The 17,500-nt window shown below is 48.2% G+C and overlaps 1 protein-coding gene across 1 annotated transcript in view; it reads left to right on the top strand.

The window, feature by feature from the left end:
* The window catches only part of mast2 (microtubule associated serine/threonine kinase 2), a gene marked incomplete at both ends in the record, with an annotated part of 222,871 nt that overhangs the window by 158,428 nt on the left and 46,943 nt on the right, over positions 1-17,500 (top strand). The window contains 1 exon segment of the mRNA XM_084459068.1: positions 7,569-7,660. Within this exon segment, the coding sequence (XP_084315194.1) occupies positions 7,569-7,660 (92 nt within the window).

Here is a 17,500-nt window from a genome sequence, read left to right on the forward strand (position 1 = left end):
TCTCTACCTCACCTGTCCAACAGTGACCACAGACTCTCTCCTCTGCTGGGAGCCAGGACTTGTGTTGTCCTTTCTCTATGTCTGGACTGTGCTCACTCAGTCTTTCTCTATGTCTGGACTGTGCTCACTCAGTCTTTCTCTCTGTCTGGACTGTGCTCACTCAGTCTTTCTCTCTGTCTGGACTGTGCTCACTCAGTCTTTCTCTATGGCTGGACTGTGGTCACTCAGTCTTTCTCTCTGGCTGGACTGTGGTCACTCAGACTGTGGTCACTCAGACTGTGGTCACTCAGTCTTTCTCTCTGACTGGACTGTGCTCACTCAGTCTTTCTCTATGGCTGGACTGTGGTCACTCAGTCTTTCTCTCTGGCTGGACTGTGGTCACTCAGTCTTTCTCTAAGGCTGGACTGTGGTCACTCAGTCTTTCTCTCTGGCTGGACTGTGCTCACTCAGTCTTTCTCTATGTCTGGACTGTGCTCACTCAGTGTTTCTCTCTGGCTGGACTGTGCTCACTCAGTCTTTCTCTATGACTGGACTGTGGTCACTCAGTCTGTATCTGGTCAGGATCGGTCTCTGTTTTGTATCTCTGGCAGTGAAGAGGTACTCTGCCAATTTATATTAATAGTTTAGGGCAAGATTGCAATTCAGTTTGTTTTGTGTTTTGGTTTGAGTCGTCCAGTGTTCCAGATAGGTGACTTTTGTTTATTTAATTATTTGGTTGATTGTGATTAGTGGTTGTGAAGCAGTGCTGGTCTGATGTTATTTGGTTGATTGTGATGAGTGGTTGTGAAGCAGTGCTGGTCTGGTGTTATTTGGTTGATTGTGATGAGTGGTTGTGAAGCAGTGCTGGTCTGGTGTTATTTGGTTGATTGTGATGAGTGGTTGTGAAGCAGTGCTGGTCTGGTGTTATTTGGTTGATTGTGATGAGTGGTTGTGAAGCAGTGCTATAATAACCCCACCTGAATCTCTACCGTGGCGTGTGTGCTTCTGTTTGAGGGATGGTAGTAATATCTCTCTATAGTTAGAGGGACAGTGAGTGTCTGTCTCTCTCCTCCTCTCTCTCTCTCTCTTCCTTTCTCTCTTTCTCTCTCTTTCCATTCCTCTCTCTCTCTCTCTCTGTCTCTCTCTCTCTCTCTGTCTCTCTCTCTGTCTCTCTCTCTCTGTCTCTCTCCCTCTCTCTCTCTCTCTCTCCCTCCCTCCCTCCCTCCCTCCCTCCCTCTCTCTCTCTCTCTCTCTGTCTCTCTCTCTCTGTCTCTCTCTCTGTCTCTCTCTCCCTCTCTCTCTCTCCCTCCCTCCATCCCTCCCTCTCTCACTCTCTCTCTCTCTCTCTCTCTCCCTCTCTCTCTCTCCCTCTCTCTCTCTCTCTCTCTCTCTCTCTCTCTCTCTCTCTCTCTCTCTCTCTGCTCAGTAAGTGGTCTTTGTTAGGAGGATGAATGGCAGGTGGTGAGTGGGTGATGAACCTGGTATCGATACCGCTCTGTCTCTCTCCGCTCATCCAGTCAGCTCGTCCGGCTTCACGCTATTGTTTGTGTGTGTGTGTCTGCGTGCACGCGTGTGTGTGCACGTGTGTGTGTGTGTGCATGTTAGGATTAGTTCAGTAGTCTACACCCGTCACAGCATATTATGTGGATGTAGTGAAAGCCTACCAACTCCATTTTAAGAGCCACAAAGAAGATAGAAGAAACAAGATTCCACATTCCTTTTATTCGTCTCATGGAATGTGTGGTGTACAGTCACAGTGAAATGTCGCTGTCGGCTTATGCTATTATGCAACAATTAAACTCTAATACTCAATTACAAATTACAAATTTACAAGTTACAATTTACTAAATTATAATTTTACAAATTAACACAAATTACAAAGTAAGTACCTTACCTTAATTATAAAATTACCTGGGTCTGGATGGATTATGTACATGCCTTATGGATTTGAATAAATAACCTACCTTATATATATATATATATATATATATATATATATATATATATATATATATATATACAGTGGTGGCCAAAATTATTAGAACACCTGACAGCTCTGAAAATATTGACCCTTTTTGCCTCCAAAACATGATTTAATTCCATAATGTTCATGAAACATGCAGATGGTGGCTCTGAGCACAACAACTATCAGATGAAGAGAGTCCTACTGTTTTTATCCACTTTTAACTTTCATATTTGGTATGTCCACCTTTTGCAGCAATTACAGCAGCACATCTCTTTTTCATAGTGTCAATATATTTCCTGAGAACATCAACACCAATGTTATCCCAGGCCTTCTGCAACTCACGCCACAGGCTTTCCTTTGAATGTACAATAGATCTGTCCACTTTTATTTTCCAACTCGCCCCAGATTTGCTCAATGGGGTTGAGGTCGGGACTTTGAGGGGGCCAGTCCATCACTGAGGTCGGGACTTTGAGGGGGCCAGTCCATCACTGAGGTCGGGACTTTGAGGGGGCCAGTCCATCACTGAGGTCGGGACTTTGAGGGGGCCAGTCCATCACTGAGGTCGGGACTTTGAGGGGGCCAGTCCATCACTGAGGTCGGGACTTTGAGGGGGCCAGTCCATCATTGTCAATGTTCCAGAAGATTCCTTCCGTCGCAGGTAGTTAGAAGAATGTTTCGGGTCATTGTCTTGGAAAATCAATCCAGGCCCAATAAGACGACCCAGATGGTACTCCATGCTTCACCAGAATGTTGTGCTATACTTTCTTATCCATGATGCCATCAATTTTTACTAAGTCAGCTGTTCCTGAGGCTGAAATGACACCCCACACCATAATACTACCCCCTCCGTGTTTAACTGTTGGCAACAGACACTCATTTTTATACTGTTTGGCTTGAGTTGCAGAAGGCATGGGATAACATTGGTGTTGGTGTTCTCAGGAAATATATTGACACTATGCCAAAGAGATGTGCTGCTGTAATTGCTGTAAAAGGTGGACATACCAAATATTAAAGTTAAAAGTGGATAAAAACAGAAGGACTCACTTCATCTGTGTTGTGTTGTGCTCAGAGCCACCATCTGCATGTTTCATGAACATTATGGAATGAAATCATGTTTTGGAGGCAAAAAAGGTCAATATTTTCAGAGCTGTCAGGTGTTCTAGGCCACCACTGTGTATATATATATATATATATATATAGAATAAATAACATTATAAATAACCCATCTCCAGTGCGGTATCTCTTCCCTGACCGTAGCAGACAGTTGTGACAGACAACTGACACACACACACACACACACACACACACACACACACACACACACACACACACACACACACACACACACACACACGGTATAAAAGTGAAGCCGGCAGGCCTAGTCCCTCTGGAGTCTGTCTCACCGCGGGAGGCCCTGCTAGCAGGTGTGTGCATAATTGCAGCCTTGGTGTGTTAATGGGCTCATCACGTCCGCTGACGGCAATTACTGTGTCTTTTGCTCCCGCCGCTGGCCGGCTGCGTCCTCAGGTGGAGCAGATGAAACTCCTGGGAGGAGATCAGCGCTGAGCACTGATGGGATCAAACTATCGCTGACGCACTGACCTTCCCATCTCACTTAAACTCCTCTTGGTTTTTACATATTCTTACTGGGTCTTTGTGTGTGTGTGTGACGTGTGCGTGTGTGTGTGTATGTGTGTGTGTGTTAATGCAGCCCACTGTCCAGTGATATTCCAGCGCGAGCTGGCCGGCGGTCCCTGGTGAGAGCGCGTACGTGTGTGTGCGTGCGTGCGTGTGTGTGTGTGGGCCGGCAGTCCCTGGTTGGTGAGAGCGTGTGTGTGTCCCTGGTTAGTGAGAGTGTGTGTGTGGGTGTGTGTGTCTGGTTGGTGAGAGCGTGCGTGTGTGTGTGTGTGTGTGTGTGTGTGTGTGTGTGTCTGGTTGGTGAGAGAGTGCGTGTGTGTGTGTGTGTGTGTGTGTGTGTGTCTGGTTGGTGAGGGCGTGCGTGTGTGTGTGTGTGTGTGTGATTGGTGAGAGCGTGTGTGTGGGTGTGTGTGTCTGGTTGGTGAGAGCGTGCGTGCGTGCGTGTGTGTGCGTGTGTGTGTGTGTCTGGTTGGTGAGAGCGTGCGTGTGTGTGTGTGTGTGTGTCTGGATGGTGAGAGCGTGTGTGTGTGTGTGTGTGTGTGTGTGTGTGTGTGTGTGTGTGTGGTTGGTGTGATCGTGGATGAAAGCCCCATCAGGCCGTCTGCTGAGTTGCAGACTCTGCACAATGAGCTGAGCATGTGGCGCGGCACACGCGTGTTTGAAGGATGAGCTGTCTTCTTGCTGGATGTCTGCGGTGTGTGTGTGTGTGTGTGTGTGTGTGTGTGTGTGTGCAGATGGGACTATGCCATCTGTAAGGTGCAATAGCGTTCTTCAGGGAGCACTCAGATCATTTTCTCTTTATGACCTTCAAACTCTACCTGTCTGAGGTGTCAAGGGTAACCAAAGACACACGCACACACACACGCACACACACACACACACACACACACACACACACACTCCTTCAGCCCAGATGCAGGGCAGTGCGCTCTGTTGGCCTGGCAGCTGCAGGAGCGGATCTCAGGCCCCTCCCCCTGGAGGACGGACTAATTCAGCACTCGCTTCCGTTTGATTGGTCCTGCATTTGGTCATCAACAATTGAATTGCGCCAATAAAACACCTGTTCAGAGAGAACGATGGAGAGAGAGAAGAACAAAGACGAGAGAACAGAAGGATACAGGGAGCCGGTCTTCCCACTAGCAGAGAGAGTAGTTGAGCCAGAGAGGCTAGCGTTAGCTCAGAGAGGCTAGCGTTAGCTCAGAGAGGCTAGCGTTAGCCCAGAGAGGCTAGCGTTAGCCCAGAGAGGCTAGCGTTAGCCCAGAGAGGCTAGCGTCAGCTCAGAGAGGCTAGAGTTAGCTCAGAGAGGCTAGCGTTAGCTCAGAGAGGCTAGCGTTAGCTCAGAGAGGCTAGCGTTAGCTCAGAGAGGCTAGCGTTAGCTCAGAGAGGCTAGCGTTAGCTCAGAGAGGCTAGCGTTAGCTCAGAGAGGCTAGCGTTATCTCATAGAGGCTAGCGTTAGCTCAGAAGCTGAATCCCAAATCGCGCACTTAGGCGAAAGTGCAGAGCACTCGCGGCCTTGTGGCCTTACATGCGCGTTCCCGCTAAGTCCACAAGGGCTCAGGGTAGTTCCAAAACGGAATTGCTAGGTCCACAAGTGCGCCACGCCGCCATTTTGCGCACTTTAACCGCACTTACCGAAAGTCCGCAATTTCACGGACTTAGGAGCAGAAAATACCCACAGCCCACCGCGTCCCATGTGACACAGTGCTTGAGTGCATCCGCGTCATGATCCGAGTGCATCACACATAAATGATGACATTTGCAGATAACACAACATTTATCTTGAAATCCACATGCTGCAATGCAGAGCTGAAGGGAGCGTCAGAGCAGCCTCTGCGTCGGAGGAACGCGGCAGCCAATGAAAACGAAGTGGGAGGGGCATTGAGCGAAACTGGAAGTGCTGTCCCATTTAATTCACGGCCCTGCACCCTGAGGCCCTTCCAGCTGACGTCAATTAAGTGCTCAGGCCTCAGGCCACAAGTGCGAGGGGCCGCAAGTGCGGTTTGCGCACTCAGATTGGGATTCAGCTAGAGAGGCTAGCGTCAGCTCAGAGAGGCTAGAGTTAGCTCAGAGAGGCTAGCGTTAGCTCAGAGAGGCTAGCGTTAGCTCAGAGCCCCACCAGCGTGTTCCTGGTCCCTTAGTTATTCCATCTGGGGCCGGCTGGAGCGCTTAAACCCCCTGATTATCACTCTGTCTCATGAATAAATTACTTCTGATGGAACCTCTTTCATGAAGCACACTCAGCCCGTGGGACCTGGCGTGTGTGTGTGTGTGTGTGTGTGTGTGTGTGTGTGTGTGTGTGTGTGTGTGTGTGTGTGTGTGTGTGTGTATGTGTATGCGCGCACGTGTGTGTGTGCGTGTGTGTGTGTGTGTGTGTGTGTGTGTGTGTGTGCGTGGTAGAGAGAGAGAGCGAGTTTAAACCCTCTTTGTTTGATCTGAGAGCTGAGCTTTTTTTTTTACCTTAGTGTCTCAGAGCACTGATGTAGATCCATCTCTGCATGTGTCACAGGCTCCCGTGAGTAGTGTGTGTGTGTGTGTGTGTCTGTGTGTGTGTGTGTGTGTGTGTGTGTGTGTGTGTGTGTGTCTGTGTGAGAGTGTGTGTGTCGTACTTGTGTGTGTGTGTCGTACCGCGTCTCCAGTTTTGGTCCAGATGTGTCTTTCATCCCGCCCCATCGACCCCTTTCCCATCAGCCAGACGGGGCCCTAATCTCCCTGCCTCCGCCCCCGCCCCGGTACCCCATCACCTTGCTGATCCTAGATCAGCCCCGGCTCCACCCACCAAAGCCTTCTGGGTAATATCCCCTCCATCATGCACAGCCGACTGATGGCAATGTTAGTTTTGAGTGTGTGGGTGCACTATGTGTGTGTGTAGTTTGTTAGTTTTTTGCGTGTGTGTGTTTGTGTGTTTTGCGTGCTTCCAGAAACCCAGCATCATCAGTTCCTCAGCCCTGCAGTACAATGCTAATGTTAGCCAGAAGACAGCAGCGTGCGTTGAGACCAGGCCCCCAGGATTCTACATCTAAAGTGAAGCCCAACTTTGAAAAAAACGCGTCACTGATACTTTTGACATGCGCAGTCAAAGGTATCAATGACGCGTTCTTGTAGTCCATGAACAGATCGCGTTCATGGCTCTTCCCGCCCTGAGTTAGCGATTAAAGGCGGCTTGCTTATTAATCTACTTTCGTCAAATATAGGGACGCAGCGTGACGGCTAATTAAGCACTCAGTCATCAACAGAAAACACACAAAAGTGTGTGTGTGTGCGTGCGTGTGTCAGGGTCACTGACTGACTGACCGACTGCACAGTCGTGAGCATATTAGCTGTAGTGAGCAAACTGAGAGAGTGTGTATCCTGGCCTGCTGTAGTGAAGGGGCAGCACCTCCAGGCCTGTCCTGGTACATGGGGGACGTCTGCGTCCACCTCCAGGCCTGTCCTGGTACATGGGGGACGTCTGCGTCCACCTCTAGGCCTGTCCTGGTACATGGGGGACGTCTGCGTCCACCTCCAGGCCTGTCCTGGTACATGGGGGACGTCTGCGTCCACCTCCAGGCCTGTCCTGGTACATGGGGGACGTCTGCGTCCACCTCCAGGCCTGTCCTGGTACATGGGTGACGTCTGCGTCCACCTCCAGGCCTGTCCTGGTACATGGGGGACGTCTGCGTCCACCTCCAGGCCTGTCCTGGTACATGGAGGACGTCTGCGTCCACCTCCAGGCGTGTCCTGGTACATGGGGGACGTCTGCGTCCACCTCCAGGCCTGTCCTGGTACATGGAGGACGTCTGCGTCCACCTCCAGGCCTGTCCTGGTACATGGGGGACGTCTGCGTCCACCTCCACTCCTTCAACCCTTCATACATCTCATTAACAACAATCACCTACTGTCACCTGATTGGTCCTCGTGCTGTTTGTTTTTGTGTTTCTATGGTGTTCGTCATGTCTAATATATGTGTGTGTGTGTGCGTGTGTGTGTGTGTGTGTGTCCTCTGCAGTTGTCGGACCAGCAACCGGAAAAGCCTGATAGTGACCTCCAGCACCTCTCCGACACTACCCAGACCACACTCACCACTACATGGACACCCTGGTAAGACGCACACACACACACACACACACACACGTACCACGCTCTCTTTACCATACCTGTCATTGTTCTCTGTGGTTCTCAAAGCCCATGTCTTGTACAGCACAACGTTTCTTCTCTCCCCATGACATCCAGTGGAGACTCACAATCACATAACACACAATTAAGAGCTGCGACTACACACTGAGCACAGCACCGTCAGAGCCTGGTGTTTCTACTGCTTGTGTGTGTGTGTGTGTGTGTGTGTGTGTGTGTGTGTGTGTGTGTGTCTGTGAGTTCAGAGAGACAGAAATGACTGCATGAGACAACCATGCCCTGACATGGCTACCTGCCAAAACAGCAGTAGGTCGACAGCTAGAACATCACTCACAGGCACACATGCAAACCACACACACGCACACACACACACACACACACACACACACACACACACACACACACACACACACACACACACACACATCTCTTGTAGCACGTTGCGTGTCTCCCCAGTCTGAATACAGCAGCCTAATGTGATTGGACAGGTTTGGGTGAGCGCCCTGACAGCCTCTCCCCGCCCCCCCTCTCCCCCCCCCCCCCCTCTCCTAGGAACGACAGAGCTGAGCAGGAATAGAGAGAGAGAGGGAGAGGTGGAGAGAGAGAGCAAAAGAGAGAGAGAGAGAGGGAGGTGGAGAGAGAGAGGGAGGGAGAGAGAGGGAGAGCGAGAGAGAGCGAGAGAGAGAGAGGTGGAGAGAGAGAGCAAAAGAGAGAGAGGGAGAGAGAGGTGGAGAGAGAGAGAGGTGGAAAGCGAGAGAGAGGTGGAGAGGGAGAGGGAGGTGGAGAGGGAGAGAGAGGTGGAGAGAGAGAGGGAGAGCGAGAGAGGGAGAGAGAGAGGGAGAGGGAGAGAGAGGGAGAGAGAGAGAGAGAGGTGGAGAGAGAGAGGTGGAGAGGGAGAGAGAGAGAGGTGGAGAGGGAGAGAGAGAGAGAGAGGTGGAGAGAGAGAGGGAGAGAGAGAAAGGTGGAGAGAGAGAGAGAGAGAGGTGGAGAGGGAGAGAGAGAGAGAGAGGTGGAGAGAGAGAGGGAGAGAGAGAAAGGTGGAGAGGGAGAGAGAGAGAGAGAGAGAGAGGTGGAGAGAGAGAGAGAGAGAGGTGGAGAGGGAGAGCGAGGGAGAGCGAGAGTGAGAGAGAGAGGGAGAGAGAGAGAGAGAGGTGGAGAGAGAGAGGGAGAGAGAGAGAGGTGGAGAGAGAGGGAGAGAGAGAGAGAGAGAGGTGGAGAGAGAGAGGGAGAGGGAGAGAGAGAGAGGTGGAGAGGGAGAGAGAGAGAGAGAGAGGTGGAGAGGGAGAGAGAGAGAGAGAGAGAGAGAGAGAGAGGTGGAGAGAGAGAGGGAGAGAGAGAAAGTGGAGAGGGAGAGAGAGAGAGAGAGAGGTGGAGAGAGAGAGAGAGAGAGGTGGAGAGGGAGAGCGAGAGAGAGAGGTGGAGATGGAGAGCGAGAGAGAGCGAGAGAGAGAGAGAGAGAGAGAGAGAAAGGTGGAGAGAGAGAGAGAGAGAGGTGGAGAGGGAGAGAGAGAGAGAGAGAGAGAGAGAGGTGGAGAGAGAGAGGGAGAGAGAGAAAGGTGGAGAGGGAGAGAGAGAGAGAGAGAGAGAGGTGGAGAGAGAGAGAGAGAGAGAGAGAGAGGTGGAGAGGGAGAGCGAGGGAGAGCGAGAGTGAGAGAGAGAGAGAGAGGTGGAGAGAGAGAGGGAGAGAGAGAGGTGGAGAGAGAGAGGGAGAGAGAGAGAGAGAGAGGTGGAGAGAGAGAGGGAGAGGGAGAGAGAGAGAGGTGGAGAGGGAGAGAGAGAGAGAGAGAGAGGTGGAGAGGGAGAGAGAGAGAGAGAGAGAGAGAGAGAGGTGGAGAGAGAGAAAGGTGGAGAGGGAGAGAGAGAGAGAGAGAGAGAGGTGGAGAGAGAGAGAGAGAGAGGTGGAGAGGGAGAGCGAGAGAGAGCGAGAGTGAGAGAGAGAGAGAGAGAGAGAGAGAGAGGTGGAGAGAGAGAGGGAGAGAGAGAGAGGTGGAGAGAGCGAGGGAGAGAGAGAGAGAGAGAGGTGGAGAGGGAGAGGGAGAGAGAGAGAGGTGGAGAGGGAGAGAGAGAGAGAGAGAGGTGGAGATGGAGAGCGAGAGAGAGGCGAGAGAGAGAGAGAGAGAGAGAGAGAGGTGGAGAGAGAGAGGGAGAGAGAGAGAGGTGGAGAGGGGGACGAGGGTGACAGAGATGGAACCAGCACGTCTTGGTGGCAGGTCAGAGGATCACGTTGAGCTGGGTGACTGTTTTTCAGAGATATAATCACACAAATCTCATTTCCTCAACGGGAAATAATGGAGCTGTATAGCCTGTCAATCACAGCAAGCAACCCCCCCCCCCCCACACACACACACACACTGGAAGCGCTCGAGGGCTTGAGTGCTTCTCTGGTCAAGAAATCCTTGAGTACTGTTTCTGTATGCTCAGACTACTTTTCAGACACACACATACACACACACATTTTGATATCTTTATCTGTGTTCACAACTGACAAGACATCTTTGGAACATTCATAATAATAGATGCACAACAGGGCTCTAAGGTGCGACCATTTTACTCGCGTTTACGACTAAAAATAGTTTTGTGCGATCAGAAAAAATCGTTTAGGAGCACACTGTGCGAGTACTGTTTCACTCGCATTTTTTGCCTAAAATAAATCCATGCAAATTGGATCAAACTAGTCAAAGTTTCGCGCACCCGTATACAAAACTACAAGTCCCACAACTTTTTAATTTTATTTAAAAAGTGTTGTCCCACGATTGCAACCTGCAACGCGCAGAACTCTTGTGATGACGTGCGATGACAGCTCAGCTGCCCTCACTCAAAAACGACTGTGCAGACGAATGTCCCTGCCAGTAACGTTAACCAAATGAAGAAAATGAAGCCAATTCAATCATATTTTGCCCGGCAAAGTGGAACCAATGAGAGAGAGGAATTCGCTGAGGCCCGGGGGTAGTCGAATCAACTGTCACTCAAAAATCGTTGTTTACACAAAGTTCTATTGATTGGATTAGATTCAACATTGCACCGTAGCCTACCAGTAGCTTAGGATCCACATCAAAACACAATGAAATGCAGACATCGTAAAAAGCGTTTTTCTGAAATGCGTGTCATAACGATCCAATGACATGTTCCTTTGCATCTACATTAAACTAAGCTTTTCCACAGAATTTTTTTTTTTTTTTGAATGATTATTTGCGAAGATATTGGGCTTTCTTTCCACGTTTTTTCACGGCACCGGCAGCAACCGCCCCCTAGCCCTAGAAGCTAAAAGGAATGGGACACACTACCCTACACGTGAACGCGCAAAATGTAGGGGTAGGGCCCAGGGCTAGGGCTAAGGGGGGGTATTGGGATTGGGCCATAGTCTTCATTAGGACCAATGAACATGATGAAGTGTGTGGGAATAGTATAGTCTTCATTAGGACCAATGCACATGATGAAGTGTGTGAGAATAGTATAGTCTTCATTAGGACCAATGCACCTGATGAAGTGTGTGGGAATAGTATAGTCTTCATTAGGACCAATGAACATGATGAAGTGTGTGGGAATAGTATAGTCTTCATTAGGACCAATGCACATGATGAAGTGTGTGAGAATAGTATAGTCTTCATTAGGACCAATGCACATGATGAAGTGTGTGAGAATAGTATAGTCTTCATTAGGACCAATGCACATGATGAAGTGTGTGGGAATAGTATAGTCTTCATTAGGACCAATGCACATGATGAAGTGTGTGGGAATAGTATAGTCTTCATTAGGACCAATGCACATGATGAAGTGTGTGAGAATAGTATAGCAGGAGAGGATGAGAGCTCCTATGGTGAGCAGGTTATTATTGTTTATTGTTGTTGGCAGTAGGCCTAATGTGTGTGTTGCTAATAAAAATGTGTTATTTCAAATTTTCCATTGCGCTCCTAAATTTCTTTCTGTGCTCCTAATTTTGTTTTATTTAGGAGCACATGTGCTCCTAGTGAAACATGTTAGCTTAGAGCCCTGCACAACAACATACGTTTCCAGTCTCAGTCTAGGGATACAGGAAGCAACACCTCCTCCATGTGGCGATGGCCAATCACCACAGACATGGACCAGAACCTAGCCAATGGCTTAGCTTCTGGCTTGGGCATTCCTCCCATCTGCAAACCCCTCAGTTTGTGGACATTACCTAGGGTTCCAGATATAAACTCCAGCAATTTACATTCGTACCCAAGCTGGATAGTAACACTTTTGAGCAGTCCTTGGTAAGGAATGCCTCTTCCAGACGTGCATCCTACAGGGATGTCAGGGAAGACTTTCTACAGATCACTTTTCTGGCCCCCAGGTGAAACTGTTTTGCTTCCCTCTGGAATATGTAGGGGTGGGACGTATGCCCACCTCCCTTGTTCTCTGTAAAGCACATTGTGTTGCCTCTGTGTATGAAATGTGCTATACAAATTTATTTTATTTGATAATTCTAAAATGGTGACCTATCTACTGTCCTCATCAACAACAACAACAACAACAACATCTGGTGTATGAGCTGTAACATTTGAAGAGGCATCATGTTCACTAGCACAGTCTGAGCAGGGTAGTTGAGACAAGAGCATTTGTAGATTTTGACACAAAATGGAACATATGAAATTATGCCATTAACTAATAAATCAACAATTCGATCATGCCTTGCAATGTACAGTACTGTACATCCCCATATACACTTATCAGCCACACACACACACACACACACAAAATGGACTGCCAGAGAAAGCGTATGTGTCCTTGCCCTCCTTTTTCTTAAACCCAGCTTCCATTGCCCTTTCTCTTGGCAATCCCTCTGGGAACACACACACACACACACACACACACACGAGGACAGTTGTATCCCTGGGAAAGCAGAGAGTGTTTTAGTGAAAGCCTGTTCACCATAGTGGCTGCAGCCTCTAATTTCATTCACTGCTTATCTCCCTCTGGGTGGGGCCTTTATGAACTGATCTGGGTGTGCTGGTCTGATGATAGAGAGGGAGGGAGGGAGGGAGGGAGGGAGGGAGGGAGGGAGGGAGGGAGGGAGAGGGAGGGAGGGAGGGGCGAGAGGGAGAGGGAGGGAGAGAGGGAGAGGGAGGGAGAGAGAGGGAGGGAGAGAGAGGGAGGGAGAGGGAGAGGGAGGGAGAGGGAGTGAGAGAGGGGGAGAGGGAGGGAGAGAGAGAGGGAGGGAGGGAGTTAGAGAGAGAGAGAGAGAGATGGAGAGCTTGACGGAGGGCTGTAATGTAGAGAGAGGGAAGGAGAGAGGTGGGAGGAGGGGGCGGAGGGAGGGCGAGATAGTTCTCTGAAGAGTGAGGAGAAGAAAGCTTCTGCCCCGCCATCTACACGGGGAGTCCTACTAGACAGGGAGGTCAAGGGGATTGTCCTCGGGGGAAAATCATTATAAAGTTGACTTTGGCATTAACCGGGTTTCCATCCACCTCTTAAAATTCACATTTTCCAAAATGGCGGAAAAAAACTTGAATGGAAACGCCAGGAATTCGAAAAAAGGCGGAAATATCGAAAACAAGTTTTTACGCTCGGAGGAGGTGTAAAAGTCAGCGTATCGATAGTAGGAAAATGCGACTTTTTGCAATGGAAACAGATTTTGCGAATAAACAATGACATTCCAGCTATTTCCGACAGTAGCTACTCTGGTCATTGCATTTACTCTTTATCATATCTGCATCAAGATGGGGATGTAGCTGACAACGCTGACAAAAAAGAGTTATCCCAAGAGCCATCAAGTTTAGAAAGAATCTCTCCATCTCGTCGTAGTTCAGTACAGACATGTGAGTTGACCAAAAAGTTGTTGACATGAGACGCTCTCTTAACACTACAACCACCAAGGACTTCCATTGGGCGATTGTGGGTTTTTATTTGCACATAACTAGGCTATATTTTAATAAAACATTGAAGTCCACCAGTCAATGACTTTTCCTAAAATGGTGTTCTGTTGCACCCCATATTGTTAAATATATTCAAGATCATTCAAATAAAAAAATATCGTGTATGTTTTTAATTTATACCTTTATCGGCCGCTGTTCAATGAACGGCTTTAGGGAATGCGCAGTTTTGCGCTATGTAGGCTATTATAAATAAGTATTATTCATTGTGGGAGCTTGGACTCGCTGGGGACTGGTGGAGAGACGCATAGTCTACAGAGCCTCCCCAGATGCGACTCAGTTGTCTGAAGAGCTGCGCGCCGAGTGGATGGCGTCCAAACAGAAGAACACTCCCCAAAAAATACCTTCATGGTGAAGACAAGCGACAGCAAGAACAGAACTGTCTACCAATGCACGAAGTGCACCAAAGCTGTGTGTGGCAGTTGCACTGCCAAGGTGCAGAGGATATGTGCGAAGTGTATTTGAGCTGCCGCCTCAACCGTGCGTAAGAGCAGAGCGCATCAACTTATGTATAGCCTACAACTAGTAGGCTAGTCCATAGCCAATAAAACAGCTTAATGTTTTATTCATACATCAACTAGATAACTAGAAAATTGCATTTCCTGCAGAAAATGCGTGTGAATGCTGAGCAGCTGAACGGAATAGCAAAAGCATTGCTGAAAATGCATGAATGTGAGAAATCTGAAATGTCAAATGCATCACACCTGAATAGTTGAAAATCCTGGAAGCTGAAAATCCTGGAAGCTGAAAAACCTTGAAGCTTAGCTGAACTGTGAAACTGGCAGAATTGGAAGCTGAATTGCATTGCCTAAAGAAGCTAAAAACTTAAATACATTGCTACAAAAGCTGGAAGATAAACTGTTACACTGTAATGATGGAATGTATTGCTAAAAAGATTTGAAGCTGAAAAAGCTGGAAGCTGAAATGTGAAACTGGCAGAATTGGAGGCTGAATTGCATTGCCTAAAAAAGCTAAAAACTTAAATACATTGCTACAAAAGCTGGAAGATAAACTGTAATACTGTCAAAGCTGGAACATGGAATAAATTATGGAATATATTGCTAAAAAGCTTGTAGGCTGGAAAACCTGGAAGCTTAGCTGAAATGTGAAACTGGCAGAATTGGAACTGCATTACCTGTAGAAGCTAAGAACTTAAATAATTTTAAACTTTTCAACCTGAGTAGTTTAAGCCTTGAACTGAGCCTTTAACTTGATAGATGAGCTATAGAGTAATACTGTCAAAGCTGAAAGATGGAATAAATTATGGAATGTATAGCTTAAACGATTGGAAGCCTGTCGGGGACAGTACAGTGATCTCTGGGCAATCTCTATGCACCAGATATTGAAGAATGTGTCTCTAGCTCACTCAGGGACTGAGTTGTGGGGTCTGTGGCGTGGATAGTGGCGAGGTGGCAAGACTCCTTGGGTCACAACCCGTCGGGGACAGTACAGTGACCTCTTGGCAAATTCCATGCACCCTCCAGCGAAGACCATGTGTCTCTAGCCGCCTCAGAGGCTGTGTTGTGAGGTCCGTGGCGTGATAGTGGTGTGGTGGCAAACTCCGCCCCCTTGGGTCAGAGCCAATCGTGAACAGTGTAGGCCGTGCCGGGCTACCCACCTGCCTTCACCAGTGAAGACCGTGTGTCTCTAGCCACCTCAGAGGCTGTGTTGTGAGGTCCGAGGCGTGGTAGTGGCGTGGTGGCGATACTCCGCCCCCTCGGGTCAGAGCCAGTCGTGGACAGTGTAGACCGCACCGGGTTACCCACCTGCCTTCACCAGTGAAGACCGTGTGTCTCTAGCTGCCTCAGAGGCTGTGTTGTGAGGTGCGTGGCGTATTAGTGGCATGATGGCGAGACTCCGCCCCCTTGGGTCCGAGCCGGTCTTGGACAGTGTACGCTGCTCTGGGCCTCCCACCTGCCCCCACCGGCAATGACCCTGTGTCCTTAGCCCACTCAGGGTCTGAGTTGTGGGGTGCGTGGCGTGGATAGTGGCGTGGTGGCGAGACTCCGCCCCCTTGGGTCAGAGCTGGTCGTGGATAGTGTAGGCCGTGCCGGGCTACCCACCTGCCTTCACCAGTGAGGACCGTGTGTCTCTATCCACCTCAGAGGCTGTGTTGTGAGGTCCGTGGCGTGGATAGTGGCGTGATGGCGAGACTCCGCCCCCTCTGGTCAGAGCAGGTCGGGGGCAATGCACTGACATCCGGGGAATTGCCATGCACCCAACAGTGAAGCCGTGTCTGTAGCTCACTCAAGGTCTGAGATGTTGGGACGGTGGCGTGGATAGTGGCGTGGTTGCAAGACTCCGCCCCCTCAGGTCAGAGGTTGTGGGGGGCAGGTCAGTGATTGCCAGGCCATCCCCATGCACCCCTCATTTGAGACCATGTGTCTATAGCCCACTCCGGGGCCGAGCAGTAGATGTGGAGGTGTTGTATGGAAGTTGAGGTTAGAAGCAGTAGCAGTGAAAAGCAGTAGGTGTTTGTTATAAGTACTGCTAGCACTACACTCAAAATTGGATTAGACCACTCATCATAACTCATAGTTTTATTGAGTTCAATAGCTGAAAGAGGAGAAAATATATTAATATGAGTTTACAGCCTGAAAAAGTGTCATTCTGAAAATTTCTTTGAACATAAGTAAGGAAGGAAGGAAGGAAGGAAAGAAGGATGGATGAAAGGAAGGAAGGAAGGATGGAAGGAAGGAAGGATGGAAGGATGGAAGGATGGAAGAAAGGAATATGAATGCTACCACAGTAGTCATTAAAGGGTGCCTGTACAGAGAGCATGCACGTGTCCCCAAATTCAAATCTCAACTGACACTGAGCATCCTCTCATTCACTTCAATGGAAAGGCATGCCGGCTTCAGACAGCTCTCCCTCAAAAAGTATGAAGGTCACAGCCAAGATATTGACACCCTAGGAATCCTGAGAAAATGCTGAACATTTTAGGCTATGATATGTCCGTGTAGCTTAAAAACTGTAGGCATGGCGACGAGTTAGAAAAAGTGTAAAAATGCAAAATTAGCAGCTCAAAAGTTAGAGGGTGGGCCCATACGTTTCAATGGAGAGCGTAGTTGCCGAACAAATCGTCATACAACCAAAACTATAAGTCACATGGCTTAGAGACTTACATTGTACGAATCAGCACAGTTGTGTGAACATTTTAATGTATAATATGTGTATGAGCTGTTAAAACTGTAGGAGCGACAGCAGTTTACAAAACGTGTAGATGTTTTCAAATAACAGGCTACCACACTCTAGAAACTGAACATTCCACACATCCACTTCAATGTTAAAAAAGGTCCAAAACAAACTTAAATTACATAAAAACTATAAGGAATTTTAAAAATCTGTTGAATGCGTTAAATGTGCTAAAGGTCCTGAACATTTTAAACTTTGAAGGAGGTTTCTAGCACAAAAAATGAAGGAGGAGATAGGTTTCAAAGCTGACAAGGGGTTTCAAGGTCTGCCATAGACTTCCATTGTAATTTTTTTTTGAAAAAAGCTGAATATTTTAAAAAGTATGAAAGTTATTAAAAATCTGAAAGATATCCCATAAAGACCTTAACAAGCTGAACATTTTGATAGTTGAATGGTTTCTGTAGCTCAAAGTATGAAGGAGTTGAGGGCTGAAGAAGGTTGCAAAACTCCCCCATTGACTTCCATTCAAAAAAAATGTTGAAAAAGCTGAATATTTTAAAAAGTATAAAAGGTATTAAAAATCTGATAAAATCCTTAACAAGCTGAACATTTTGATAGTTGAATGGTTTCTGTAGCTCAAAGTATGAAGGAGCTGCAGACAGCCAAAAAACGTACGGAAGTGGAATAATAAAGAACTGGATAACAATAGTGTGAATGCTTGCAGCATTCACACTAATTAGCTAATTATTAATTTCATTAGATAATGATTAAACATCAA

This window comes from Borostomias antarcticus, assembly GCF_949987555.1.
Source record: "Borostomias antarcticus genome assembly, chromosome: 26".
NCBI lineage: Eukaryota > Metazoa > Chordata > Actinopteri > Stomiiformes > Stomiidae > Borostomias > Borostomias antarcticus.